Below are 15298 nucleotides of genomic sequence, written 5' to 3' on the forward strand. Positions count from 1 at the left end.
AGCTTTCCAATGATTCTCATTTGGATTACTGGTAAAGCGACTTAACAGACTTACTGCATAAGCAATATCAGGTCTGGTGCAGTTCATAACATACATAAGGCTTCCCAACACTTGAGCATATAGCTTTTGTGCTGTAGCTTTACCAGTGTTCTTTAATAAACTCAGATTAGAATCTACAGGGTTCCTCACAGGAGTTATTTTCAAACTCTTGAATTTCTCAAGAACCTTAGCTACATAGTGAGCCTGTGATAAGGCCAACCCTGTAGATGTTCTATGGATTTTAATACCTAGGATAACGTCTGCTATCCCCATATCTTTCATATCAAACTTACTTTTAAGTAATTGTTTAGTAGCATTAATCATTTGATTATTACTACCCATGATTAACATGTCGTCTACATAAAGACAGACAATGGCAAAACCTTTTTCAGTATTTCGAACATAGACACATTTGTCACATTCATTAATTCGAAATCCATTTGACAACATAACTTTGTCAAATTTCTCGTGCCATTGCTTTGGAGCTTGCTTTAACCCGTAAAGGGATTTTATTAAGCGACAAACTTTCCGTTCTTGTCCTGGAACAACAAAACCTTCAGGTTTTTCTAAATATATCTCTTCTTCCAGGTCGCCGTTTAAGAAGGCGGTCTTAACATCCATTTGATGTATTTGTAATCCATTCAATGCAGCTACCGCGATCAACATCCTAATGGATGTGATCCTTGTAACCGGTGAATAAGTATCGAAATAATCGAGACCTTCACGTTGCTTGTAACCTTTTACCACAAGCCTTGCTTTATATTTATCAATAGTGCCATTCTCTTTCATTTTTCTTTTGAAAACCCACTTACTTCCTAAAGGCTTATTGCCAGGAGGAAGATTTACCAATTCCCAAGTGTGGTTGGACAAGATAGATTCTATCTCACTATTGATAGCTTCTTCCCAGAATGGTCCTTCCGGGGACGTTATAGCTTCCTTATACGTCCGAGGCTCATTTTCTAATAAATATGTCATAAAATCAGGTCCAAAAGATGTGGCGGTCCTTTGCCTCTTGCTACGTCTAGGTTCATCTTCTATATCCTCTACAGGATCAGTATCAGTTGTAGCATCTCGAGGTATCTCAACCTGATCATCATTATTACCACTTGATTCGTTTAATTTTCTTATACGGAAATATGTCTTCAAAGAAAGTAACTTCCCTTGATTCAATAACCGTATTAATATGTATATCTGAGACATCAGATTTATACACTAGAAACCGATAAGCACTACTATTAAGTGCATAACCGATGAATACACAATCCACGATTTTAGGTCCGATTCTTAACCTTTTATGTTTAGGAACCACAACCTTAGCCAAGCACCCCCACACTCTAAAGTATTTCAGGGACGGCTTCTTTCCTTTCCATATATCGTATGGTATGCTGTTTATCTTTTTGTGGGGCATTCTATTAATAATATAATTAGCCGTTAACATGGCTTCCCCCCACAAATTCTGTGGTAAACCGGACGTAATTAACATAGCATTCATCATCTCTTTCAGTGTCCGATTTTTCCTTTCTGCAATCCCATTTGATTGCAGTGAATAAAGAGCTGTTGTCTGGTGTATAATACCGGACTCTATACAGAATTCCTCGAAGGGGCCATCATATTCTCCCCCACGATCGCTCCTTACCATTTTAATTTTCTTGTTGATTTGATTCTCAACTTCACTTTTATATTGCTTAAAAGCAACAATCGCTTCATCTTTACTATTAAGTAAGTACACATAACAATATCTACTGCAGTCATCAATAAATGTAATAAAATATTTCTTATTACCCCTAGATGGTGTAGATTTCATGTCACATATATCAGTATGTATTAAATCTAACAACTCGGTTGATCTGTCAACTGATTTAAAAGGTAATTTCGAAAATTTTGATTCAACACATACTTGGCATTTGTTATTTAAACATTCAAATTTAGGTAATAAATCTAAATGAATTAAACTCTTAATTGACTTTAAATTAACATGTCCTAATCTATTATGCCATAGATTAGAAGACTCAAGCAAATAAACAGAAGTACTAGTATTATTAATAATATTGGAAGTGTTTACAGGCATCACATTCAGTTTGAATAGGCCCCCACTAAGGTAGCCCTTTCCTACATACACATCATTCTTAGTAAGTACAAACTTATCAGAAACAAATACAAGTTTAAAGCCATTCTTGCTTAACAGAGATCCAGAAACTAAGTTCTTGCGAATATCAGGCACATGGAGCACATCATTCAGTGTCACTATCTTGCCAGATGTCATCTTCAAAGCCACTTTGCCCACACCTTCAACTTTTGAAGTAGATGAGTTACCCATATAAAGTTTCTCATTATTATCTGCAGGAGTATAGGAGGAGAACATCCCCTTGTGTGAAAAGACATGTCTGGTGGCACCAGTGTCCACCCACCATTCCTTGGAGTCTCCAATCAGATTGCACTCCATCACCACTGCTGCCAGATTCAGTTCTTCAACCTGATCAGCAATATCAACCATATTGGCTTGAGTGCTCTTCTTCTTATTGAACTTTTGTGGCTTCCTCTGATCTTTCTTTTGTTCCTTCTTACAATCCTTTGCACGGTGGCCAGGATTCCCACAATTGAAACAGTTGCCTTTGAATTTTTTGCCCTTTCCTTGCTTAGCATTTCCATCTTCAGAATATTTCCTCTTCTTTGACTTTGATCCCTCTTCAATTACATTAGCCTTGGAGATCATAGAATTGTTGCCATTCCTCTTGTCAGACATCTTATTGTCTTCTTCTATTCTCAATCTGGTAACCAGATCTTCAAGTGACAATTCCTTGCGCTTATGCTTCAGATAATTCTTGAAGTCTCTCCAAGAGTTTGGTAATTTCTCTATGAAAGCAGCAACTTGGAAAGACTCACTAAGAGACATTCCTTCTGCATGAATTTCATGCACAATCACTTGAAGTTCCTCAACTTGACTCACAACAGATTTGGAGTTTACCATCTTGAAGTCCAAGAATCTGTCAACTATAAATTTCTTCAAGGCAGCATCCTCAGTTTTATACTTCTTGTCCAGACTTTCCCAAAGTTCCTTACTTGTCTTCAGGGTACTGTACACATTATACAGTGAGTTGTCTAGAGCATTGAGAATATAGTTCCTGCAAAGGAAGTCAGAATGCTTAAAAGCATCAATGGCAGCAACCTTTTCCTTGTCAGACTCTTCTCCCTCATTCAGTTTAGGAGCATCTTCCTTGAGGAATCGGTCCAGACCCAGAGTTGTCAAATAGAACAACATCTTCTGTTGCCAGCGTTTGAAATTTGTTCCATTCAATTTTTCAGGCTTATCAGCATGCATTGGAACAGAGGCAGTAAGATTGGCATTGTTTGTACTTACAGTAGCCATTTCTGTTACACAAACAGAATCTGAAATTAATCACACAGATTAATTTATCACACAGATTAATTTATCACACAGATTAATAACACAGATTAATCACACAGTAAATAAAACAGAAACAGTATATAAAACGAAAAATAGAATATACTGATCACAGGTTCAAAAACACCAAAATTGTCTTAAGATTGTTATTGAAGACAGTGGGTGATATTATATCACTAAAAGATTGAACCCATGTATAGAACCAGAGGAGGTAGATGATCATAATTATCACTGTGCAATTATAAATATTAAAATTAAAGAACTGACTTACTTGAAATCAGATGATGATGCAAGCAGAATGATAGAACAGATAGAATGATATGTCAGAAGTAGAGGAATTAAATCCGAGCCCATAGAACGTGTCTCCTTAAGACAATTTGCCCCCTCACTGATGCCTAAGGTTGATGGACACTTGTCTCCCAGGATAGAACGGATTACGTCTGAAGAATGGTGGCACTACCAATCAACAGCCCAAACGAACACAACAATTGCCAGAGGAAATCACACCGGAGGATGAACAACAGTATGCAAAACCGGAAGGAGAAAAATTCCGGCAGAGTTTAAGTGCAGAAAACTGGATTCATTTTAAGAAGGTGTCAGTGTCTATTTATAGACACTGACCGGTCACGTTTCAAAAGGCACCTATTCGACGACGACGACGAAACAACACATCCGTTGGACACGAAAAGACACATTCGTTCAACACGAAAAGGCACCCATTCAAGGATGAAACAACATGTCCGTTAGGATGAAACAACATGTCCGTTAGGATGAAACAACACATCCATTAGGATGAAACAACACAGCTGTTCAGATGAAACAACAGATCCGTTCACATGAAACAACACATCATTTAGGATGAAAAGATACATCTGTTTGTCGACGAAAAGACACACCATTTCACTACCAAACTTCTTATTCATAACCAATAGATTGTCTACACAATTTATATATATATATATATATAAATTTCAACATACATTCTGCTTCTTACTTTTTCAGGAAACCAAGTTGCATCCAACAAAGACACAATATCCAGTATTAGATCTCCTATCAGTAGGACAACCGACCCAATCAGCATCACAGTATCCGACAACTTTAACATGACATTTATCTTCGTATTCAAGGCCTTTTCTTGGAGATTCCTTAATATACTTGAGAATAGGAATGACAGCATTCCAATGTTCTTGACATGGAGAATTAAGAAACTGACTCACCACACTAACTATAAATGAAATGTTAGGCCGAGTGACTGTGAGTTGGTTCAGTTTTTCAACCAATCTTCTATACTTTTCAGGATCTGAAAAGGACTCTCGCTGATTCAGTAGAAGCTTAACACTTGGATCCATAGGGATATCAACAAATTTAGAATATAACAAAGCAGTCTCTTCAAGAATATCAAGAGCATATTTCCTCTAAGATATCATAATTTAATCTTTAGATTGAGCCACCTCGATTCCCAAGAAATATTGAAGTTTCCCAATATCCTTGTCTGAAAATGACAATATAAATGTTGCTTCAATTGAGTAATCCTATGATTATCACTACCTGTGATGACATTATCATTAACATAGACCACCATGTAGATAGACCCAGAAGTTGATTGACCATAAAAGAGATAATTGATCAGTTTCACTCCGAGTCATACTAAATTATTGAATAAAATCTGCCAAATCAAGCTTACTTTCTTTCTTTTTCTTTTTTTCTTTTTGTAAAACTTGTTTTACTGTTTTAGATCTCACTTTAGGATAAGTCTTCCTTATGACTCAAACAATGTTCGAGCACAAGTCTATAGCAACTCAGCAAGATATTTTGTAAAAATGTGATTGACTTTAAATTTAATTATGATGTGGAGAGAACTATACGGCTATTGCCCGACTTTCAAAAGAGTCATTGTCTTCTCAGGCTTCACAAACTTTATAATTTCTAATCACTTTAATAAATTGCTTGAAAATTATTTTTAATTTGTTTTCTATCATTTTTTTCACTATATATTTACATTTATCTCTGTTGAAGTATTCTTAGTGGCTTTATTTAAAGAATTCTTATCGGCTTGATTAAATAGTGTTCGTTATTTTTCCTTTGGGATTATTTATGCATAATAAATCAATTCCAGAATCGTCCTTAATTTCCTTTTAAAATAAAAACGACTTTTCTAAGTACTTTTCTTTTCAACAAAATTTTATAGCTGACTCCATAATACTTTCTTTTATTAATGTCAAACTAACTTTAGAGGTCCAAAATAAATTTTGAAACCATTATGTGCTCGCTTACCAAATCCAGAATTATCTTAGCACAAGTAATAATACTTCGCTGATATAATTTTTCTCTCTTCACCAATTACCTCAAATCGGTTTTAATAGACATAAATAGAACTCATTTCAATAAAATGCAACAAGAGAATCTTATTTTTATCTGATCCACATTTTAAATTGTCTTTCAAATAACTATTATACACAACTCTAGATAACAAAAAACATCAACAAAATAATCGTAAGGTAATAAAATAGCCATATTTTGTTGTAATAACTCTGCTGTAAAGGTACCAAAGTAATAGTCCCATACTCCCAATATTCTACAAAAAGAAAATCAATTTCAACATTAATATTAAACAATAATCTTGTATCAAATATTACATTCTTCTAAAATAATTCTACAATAGAAGACCCGATCTGCCACAGTGCCTACTGAATAAAAATAAACATATATTTACAACCCCAAGTAATTTCTTCTCTTGGAATGATACAACCCATAAGTGCATTACAAACGTCATTGCAGCATCTATTTACAAAACTAAAATGTAAAGACTAAAGAGGATCCCCACCGTCCTAGTAGTGTTCCAAATTGGATTTACAGAGGCTAAATGACCAGATTACAGCATGTATTTACAACCATAAAACATAATGTAACAACAATTATACTTTGGTCTTTACTAGTTTGCAGTTTATGAGTTATGCACTGAAACCCCTCAGCAGAGAACTCCAGGGACTGGCAGGAATACTGACACAAGTTTGTGCCGAGGCCTCAGCCATTTGCTCCTTCTGTATTCCTGCATTGCAGATGTTTGCAAAGGACCTCATTTGTTTCATCCCATATTGAGACAGGGATCCACAATGTGCCTCAAAAGTCCTTACCTGCATTAAAAATAGATTAAGGAGCAGCTTTTTATCATAAACAAAAGTGAAAAGAAGATGCTAAACAGGAATCAAGTTCAACAATGTTTGCCCTTGTTAAGGTCTCATACTATAACTATGTGAACTACATAATTAGTGACAAGCAAGAAAGCAATAAAAGGGTTCACAAGCGGAGAGGTTATTTACACAATTAGAACCCATCACAAGGCACAACTTCATCATTGCTCCAAGGATCAAGCAGAAAAGCAATGAATCTAATTTTTATTAAAAATAAAAAATTCTATTCACTATATCAGCATCAGAAAAGATGAAGCTGAATCATGAGAAATAGTACCATGGTTTTCAAGCAGTCCCAGTCATCAACAAGTGCTAACCCAGCAGGTCTAACAGTGTTGAGCACTTCTGGACCCTTTTCAATGCCAAATAAGAGCTTTCCAATAAGTTTCACGCTGTTGTCTATATGCATTCTGTGAGACATTGCTTCCAGAACTTCTTTCTGAGCTGCAATTTTCCTAGGAGAATCCTCAGGAGCTCTGCGAAACTGGCAATGAAAAGTGAAGATAAAGTAAAGAAGATAAAAATAATAAGCAAACAACTCTTACAAGTACTCAAAATATCTGGTTATGGTATCCCATTCATCAACTCTTACGCTTCTACTCTCATTCAATACTCAGGTACATTAACTTAAGCAACAATATTGTATGTTCCGATTATCAGATATCCTCATTGATTGACACTGAATTTCTCCTCCAATCTTCATTAATTTACAGTCATAAGATTCTGGTTCTCTTTAATCATAAAAAATATCCCAACTATGTATATACCAAAAACATTAAATTTGAAAGAAAAATCATGACAAGCACAAGATTAAGCAACTAATTCATAAGATAAAGAAAAATATTGCACACATAGGATACCTTATACCAGAAATGGATGAGATCCGCATCCCGTTGGTTGACTGCTTTTGAAGGTAACCTCAAGGAGTTTTCATCCACAAAAGTTAAATTATCATTAGCAGGATTTGTACCCAAATATAGGAAGAGATGATTCTTGCTAAGCCCTACATCACCATACTGCATCACGTGAGAGCCATAGTATAGACCGTTGATAGTTCTATCTTTAACCTGTAAGCACAGGAATAAATTAAGGCATCTGCCACACCACTTAACACATCTTCTACAAATGTTTGACTCGTAAAATTAGACCAAAAATTCAATATAAAAAAGACTAAATTTCTCACATGTAATTAAGAAATCAAGGTATTTAATTACATTATTCAATTTATATCAGTTGATTTAAAACAATCAAATCAAGTTAGCATCAGGAACTTACCAAATTATATTGTTGGTGCAAAGTTTCTGTTCTCAAATTGTGTACGTCACTGCTCACAAGTAAAGAAAAATTAAATTAGTCCATACAAAACTTACAACATTACTTATTAAAAGAAATAATAAATTCTTCTGATCTGACAATAAAAAATAAAAAAAGGTGCAAGTGCAAGAAAAAAGAGAGAGAATAATTTATAATAAAAAATGTGTTTCAAAGTACAGACAATAGTTATATACAACTCTCATAGAGAGACACACACAACAAAGCAGTCACATGCATTGAACTACTCCATGGTGATTGGACGGGTATATGTATTGCACCAAATTTGTTAGAATATTCCAACACTAATATTATATAGATTATGTGTGGTCTATATGAGACAGAGAATCCACTCAATTTTAGATATTCAAGTAAAATAATCTTATTTATGATCGAATTATGTTTCCTTATTATGCACATACCTGTCTTCCATCCAAGCAACACTGTACAAGTCACCCAAGCAGGTTGTATATTCTGGAGGAGGACTAGGATACTCCCCAGGGCAATATGTTCCCCAACTGCTTTCTTCTGCGTTTGAAGCTGTTGTCGCATAGATATTGATATCTTCAGGAAGAAGACCTTCAAAGATACTTCCAGATTCACATGCTTCCAGATAAAATACCTGCACCATCATTATATAAATCCAAAGGTTTAGTGCGTTTGGATTAACTTATTTTGTGTTCAAAACAGCTGAATAGCCAAAAGCTTTTTGTTAGAGCTTTTGAAAAGAAAAAAAAATACCCAGAAATAATAAATCCAAACATGCTATTACCAAAAGCCCGAACAGGGATTGATACAAAATATATAAAAATCATAATTACTATTAACTTACTAGACTTTTATACGTTCCTGAAGCATGCTTCTTCTTCAAGACTTCAATCAGATCAGATGCATACAAGTAAGGACCAACAGGCATCCCTAAAATCCACCCCCGTGTCCCAAAAAAAGACCAAACAAGAAAGAGAAAGGAGCACATATCATTGGTTGGAAGAAACATTTTGTCATGTGACAATCGAAGACAATGTTAAGAGAAGAAATAATGATCACAAATCAAGATAAAATGGACAGCAAAAACAATGAAGACCATATATTTCACTTCACTCCCTCTTCTTTTTTTCCTTTTCCCGTGGTGACTATAATTTACTCTTCATGTTACCCGCATATATTGAAAAAGAAATCAAAAAGAAAAACAGAAAGCCCATTCAATCAACTGCATCATGGGAAAAAATGTCTCAAGCAAAAGGGTCACAATCTGATATAATGGTAAACTTGGATTACAAAACAACATTGCATGATATTCAATTCAGTACACTTTGCAATGTCACCATTATCAATCAAAGTTGTATTAGACATGATGAATGTATAGTATAACCATTTGTTGAATAGGTGCTTAGATCATAAGATAATGTACCCTTAATCAACATCAACATCACTTTTATCCCAAACTAGTTGGGGCCACAAATGTTATATTGTCCAGCTTTGAAGCATAATACCAAGTTTCTCATTTCACCCTTCATCCTTATGACAATACAGCAGCACAAAACACAACCCAAATTAAGTACTTAAGACTATTTTAGAGATCCAAAAATATCCAACAAATGAATACAATTTTGAAATATTTTATTCAATCCAGATACATCATTTATCTGTTTGCAATTGTCAGTTTATTGTGCTGAAAATACCGAGAATACAAGCTCCACTATGTCAAAATCATAGGTAATGCTAAAATATTAAAGAGGTTTCATTCTACTACGACATAATTAAGCAAATAAACAAACAATCAACCAAAAACCAACAATAAACACACTTTTGTCAGTAATAACCTCAAAAAAGATGCTGAAACACATACATACAACCTATACTATACATGTCAATCATTAGATAGTTTTTGTGAAAGAATTCAGAGCTACTAACCAAGCACCCCTGGACCTCCGTGATCAGTATAGTATATAAATATATGATCATTGGGGCCACTATCTACAACCTTCCCACTGCCACCTGTAAGAGCTGACTTATTTCCAAGTAAAGCAGCAAAAAAGTTGTCAGCAGTAACATATTCGCCAGTGTAATCCTGCCATTGGAAAAAAAAAAAAGTCCATATTAGGACACCATCAAACTTGAAATAGAATAGGATATGGGATGCCAAAAATCTAACATAACTTACCTTCGGAACTCCTTCATAAACATCATCCCCATCTGGTTTGTTTATGATTACTCCAGGCCTCGGGTTCTCTTCATTGAAAGCAATGTCATCGTACATAAAAACAATAATATTTTCTTCTTTCAGGCCACCTTTTCTCAGTGTTTGATATGCATGACAAACATCAGCCTGATGAAACAACAAAAGCTCAACATTAAAACTAAACAACTAAATACATATAGAAAACGATAAATTGAATTTAAGTTAAACTATATTGGATGCGTGACAGTGTGACACTCAATTTCAACGTGATCCTTATATGAAAAAAAAATCTCAATTCAGTCCATATACGTACAGTTGTTTTTCAATTTTGGTCCTCACCATCTGTTGCTGTTATAATACAATCTATTGGAGTTATAACAGTGAAGTGTAAGAACCAAATTGAAAATGAATGAGATACCAGAATTATTATATTTTTGGTCCCCCTATACGCCATGCCATTTTCCCTTATTCTTCACCATAACTCCATGTCAACATCACAACGTTATAACGATAATAGATGATGGAGATGATTGTATATATAGTGATTAAATTGACAAAAAATATATATATGGAGACGAAAATTAAATAGAGTGTCGTGTATAGGAACAAAAACATATTTTAACCTTAAATTAAAAGTAGAGGTGTGAAAAAAACTAAATGAACAGAACTGAACGAGTGAACTCATCCGAACTACACCAAAAAACCACATTTTTTTAACCCGTTTCAAGAACCAAACCATTTCTTTGAACAGGTTTTAAGAATCGAATCACTTCCATTCAATTTGGTTCTGGCTAAGAACTATAACAACCATATCCACTTTTAGGAGTGCGAAAAAATCATATGAACATAACTTCTCCAAACCGATTTAAAAAACCGAACCACTTTTTAAAACTGATTCACAGGGGCGAGTCGAGCTTTGGTCTTAAAAGGTTAAGTTTGTGTTTAAATTGGTCTTAAAAGGTTAAATTTGTGTTTAAATTAAGCTTGTGTTTAAATGTGCTAGCTTGACCAAGCCTGTTACCTGTTATAAATATAATTATCAATATAATTACTATCGGCCTATGGTGGCCTGGCTTATTTATAAAAAATAAAAATCTGATTTAGCCTGTTACACTGTTTAACAAAAAATAAGACAACAAAAATGTATCTAAAGAAAATATACAATCAACAACACTAGTAATTCTATAAATATTCATAAATTCAATGTATATCCAAACAGTATAATATAGAACAAAATCATTCAAGAAGTCTGTTTAACCAATAAAATAGGATGAAATAGATTGAGGAGAAAGAGAAGACTATTACAAGTAATATAAAATAAAAATAAAACATAATATATTGGACCAGCTTGAGAGGCTTTAGGCTGAACTTTTGAATGTGAACTTAAACCTTTTTATTAAAGGAGCTTTTATACAAGTTCAAGCATGGTGCCAATAACTAATTTTAGACATATAAGCTCAAGCCTTCACTAGCCGAGCCAAATGCCTCTAAAAGGCTCCTGGTTCGTTTAACACCCCTACTGATTCAGTTGAAGGTTCGGTATAAAAAACCAAACCCAACCATGCACCCCCTTTAAAAGTGAACAGCTTGGGTTGGTATATTCCGATTTCGAAGAGAACTAGTAATAACAGTGCAAAGAATCAATTTAACCCAAAAATGTTAAAGCATGGATTTTTTTCAATGATTTATATTATTATCTAACACAGCAAGATGGTTTTGAGACTTGAAATGTCTGGTTCCACTAGAAAGTGAAAGAGGTGAGATCGAATTCGTGACCTTTAATCACAAGCTCTCGTACATGTAAAGAATCATTCCAACTCAAAATTTTAAGTCATCGGTTGAAAAACTTTTTAATGATTTATATTATAAAGTCAACAAGTTACCGTGAACACACATAATAAGTTCTTATCCAAGCTGAATTACTCAAACAGCAACATACTAATATATGCATGTCCTACTTCATTCCATCATGTTTTCATACACCACTACAAGTAAGGGACTACTTTGAAATCATTAGAATTATTAAAAAATAAAATAAAAGAAAGGAAATAAAATGATGAATTCAAATCATCAAAGATCAAATGTATAGATATAAGAAAAGAAACGGACCTGATGCCTGTAATTCCAGTAGCCATTGGAACCAGCAAGTAAAATGGCCCACCTAGTCCCCTGAACGTTGTCATCGTTCTCAGGTTCGCGGAAGAATCTGGAGGCTTGTGAGGGCAATCGGAGAGGATCTCCGGCGAGGTCACGGCCACCGGAGACGAGGGCAAGGAAGGTCGCGATGACGATGAGAAATAGGAGTGTAGGCATTGGAAAAGGGTCCATAGCGATTGGTGAAGTGAAGCGCAAGTGAAGAAAGATTAAATAAGAAAGCGAGAGGTAATTGTAACGTGTGGATTTGGATTTCTATAGATTCCAGTTTTTTGGTTACATACATAATACATTCATGAAGTTTCTCTGTGGGACCTTCCTTGCCTCGCTTTCTTGTCGTAAGTCATAGCTGGCCTGCCACCTCCAATTTATTAAATTGTATTTCTCAATTACATTTTTTTTTAAGAAAATAATTATTTGTTTATAATAACCTTCTTTAAAATATACATGTTTTCTTTAATTTGTTATAAAAATATTTTTAAAATTAATTTCATAAAAAAAAATTAAAAAGTAAATATTTTCTTCAAAATAAATTAACGCTTTTTTTTATACATAAATAAATTAACACTAACTCATACTAAAATAAAGTGAAACAGATATGAATCATCCTCCTAAAGATTCTAAAGTCAAAGATTCTTAACTGCTGCTCTCAATCAATCGCCTATCGTATAAAGATAAATATCTTGCTTGTTACCAAATATATATATATATATATATATATATATATATATATATATATATATATATATTTGTATCTTGCTTCAATTATTAATGTTTGTTGCTTTCATATTGTTATCTTTTCTTTTAATTAAAATTTAATTTTTATTAAATAAAAATGAAAAAGAAATTACATGTATATGTAACAATATGTTGTTAAATTATTTAATAATGTTATTATTTTATAGAATTTATCAATTTAGATGAATTTATTAAAGAAAACATTAACAAAATTATTTTTTACATTTATTATATATTAAATATTGTTAATATTATAATATGAATTTAACTATACATATTAAGATAAATTATATGGTATGAAGCTTTCTAATTTATTATCTGCCATGCTTGGAAGATTGATGGTAGCTAAGAAAATCATTGGATCGGTGTTTTTTTGTCTCCTCATACATTATTGGCCACCCAATAGATATTTTTCATTTTAGTGGAATTTATTGCATTCATTTTATGGTTTATTTGGTTGATGTGATATTGAATTTGAATATTGCTGAATATAAAGTTACCTGCGACGTAATAGATACACGGGAATAGCGGTGTTGATCAACCGATCCAAATCGATTCAAACTGCAGAAACTGAACCAAAAAATTATAAATCGAAAAAAAAATCACAAATTTTAATTGGATTGAATCAGTTTTCGGATTGATTGATGAAAATTGATCCAATATATTAATTTCCTTCTACTTACTTGCGTCTTTCTTCTATCATAGTTCAAAAATATCTAAACCCAAGAACTGTTAACTCATCAATAAACCCAAAAAAAAAAACTATATTATTGTTTACATGATCAAATTAAAAGAATTGGATCGAATAATTTTTGTTTTCAAAACTGATTCAATTCAGACTGTGAATACCTTGTATAAAAAGATATATTTATGGTTAAATAGGCTCTTCTATTGCAGGAAAAGCCCTCATCTACAGCCGCAGAGGGAAGGAAGCATACAGGACCAAAGGAAAAAAAAGGATTAGTGTGGAAATCGAAGTATCAATTGGAGAAGTTTTTATTCTCCTCTGGGAGAAGAAGTATAACTCCCTATATTTATATGGGTTATGTTTATCTTATTTTATATGAGATAAATAATTCTTCTACACACATAAAAAGAAAATTAGGTCCCATTACTCTTTTTTCTCTCTCCTCTTATCTGTGAGTCTCACTTATACTTTTATTTCTACAACATGAGATAATTTTTTTCTTACAACATAAGAAAAAATATATCTCTATTTCTATACTATTTGGTGAATTCCCACTTTAGCATCTAATTTTTTTAGGTTCAATTTTATTATCTAATTTTGTTTTTCCAATATTATCATTCATTTAAGGGAAAATATTTTCTTTTTTTTAAGGAGAAATTTTTTATCATGCTAGTGACTCATAATATAAGTGAGGCCCACAAAATAGTGGAGAAAGAAAAAGTTTCAAGGTGAGACCCACTTATGTTATGAGTCACTAACATGAGAAAAAATTTCTCATTTAAAAGGAAAAAATAATTTCCCTTCATTTAAATATATAACTATATATATTATAAATCTGCTCAGTTAAATATTTATGATAAATAAAAAAATTACACCGAAATACGTTTCAACTTTCTAATTATGAGCTGCCAATGCTCGGATGGTTGAAGTTTATTAAATTATCAGACAGCACAGCAGGTCCAGGAGGTATTCAACCTTATTGGTGACCCAATAGATATTTTCCTTTTAAAAATGGAATCTTGTAAACTCATTTATTTGGTTGACATTGTTGGCGTGATTTCGAATTTGAATATTAATAAGTGGGCCTTCACTCGCATGGCGTGGTGATGTAATGTATATGGTTTTTTTTTTTTTTTTGGTAAACATAATGTATATGGTTTAATATTGTGAGTAACCCTGTTATTTTTGAAATTATTAATTAAAGAATAAAATGTATATACTAAGTAATAGAAGTTATAAATCAAATATAAAAATTTATATAAATATATATAAAAAAAATTGTTGTTGTTAGGGAAGCAGGCCTAAACAACGAACAACTTATTGAACCATGTATTCTATTATCATTTGTTAGCTTATGGAAATTTGATTTCAGTCCCTTATATATATAAGTCTTACACCGGTGTAAGAATAATAAGTCTTACACCAAATCTTAACCATTGATTTTCTGCATCTAACGGTTAAGATTTATTAGGTCTCATTTATTAATTAATTTTTTATTCCCAATAAATCTCAATCGTTAGATGTACGAAAATCAACGATTAAGAATTGGTGTAAGATTTATTATTCTTACACCAGTGTAAGTTGATCCTATC

At 33.0% G+C, this 15298-nt stretch overlaps 2 protein-coding genes across 2 annotated transcripts; both read right to left on the minus strand.

The window, feature by feature from the left end:
- Positions 1–4440: 4440 nt before the first annotated feature.
- On the minus strand, positions 4441–4791 carry LOC133316957 (uncharacterized mitochondrial protein AtMg00810-like). The gene has a single exon (XM_061518757.1). It carries the CDS (start codon positions 4789–4791, stop codon positions 4441–4443), a length of 351 nt encoding a protein of 116 aa, XP_061374741.1.
- A 1224-nt stretch (positions 4792–6015) lies between these two features.
- On the minus strand, positions 6016–12482 carry LOC133316972 (vacuolar-processing enzyme-like). Its single transcript, XM_061518766.1, has 9 exons — positions 12236–12482; positions 10109–10273; positions 9859–10015; positions 8777–8862; positions 8367–8566; positions 7909–7957; positions 7494–7700; positions 6911–7117; positions 6016–6576 (listed from the first exon to the last, which is right to left on the minus strand). Exons 1-9 carry the CDS (start codon positions 12452–12454, stop codon positions 6394–6396), a joined length of 1473 nt encoding a protein of 490 aa, XP_061374750.1. The 5' UTR covers positions 12455–12482; the 3' UTR covers positions 6016–6393.
- Between the last annotated feature and the right edge of the window lie 2816 nt (positions 12483–15298).

The sequence above is a fragment of the Gastrolobium bilobum genome, unplaced genomic scaffold, assembly GCF_033153095.1.
Source record: "Gastrolobium bilobum isolate Gb01-03AN ecotype WA unplaced genomic scaffold, APGP_CSIRO_Gbil_v1 utg15090, whole genome shotgun sequence".
NCBI classification, from domain to species: Eukaryota; Viridiplantae; Streptophyta; class Magnoliopsida; order Fabales; family Fabaceae; genus Gastrolobium; species Gastrolobium bilobum.

Excerpts from the sequence above, each read along its gene's own strand:
- LOC133316957 (XM_061518757.1), bottom strand. The coding sequence starts at position 4,791 with ATGGATCCAAGTGTTAAGCTTCTACTGAATCAGCGAGAGTCCTTTTCA.
- LOC133316972 (XM_061518766.1), bottom strand. The coding sequence starts at position 12,454 with ATGGACCCTTTTCCAATGCCTACACTCCTATTTCTCATCGTCATCGCG. Across the intron at positions 8,567-8,776 it reads CAGGAACGTATAAAAGTCTA|GTATTTTATCTGGAAGCATG; the intron begins GTAAGTTAATAG and ends ATGATGGTGCAG. Across the intron at positions 7,958-8,366 it reads GTTGCTTGGATGGAAGACAG|TGACGTACACAATTTGAGAA; the intron begins GTATGTGCATAA and ends ACTTGTGAGCAG.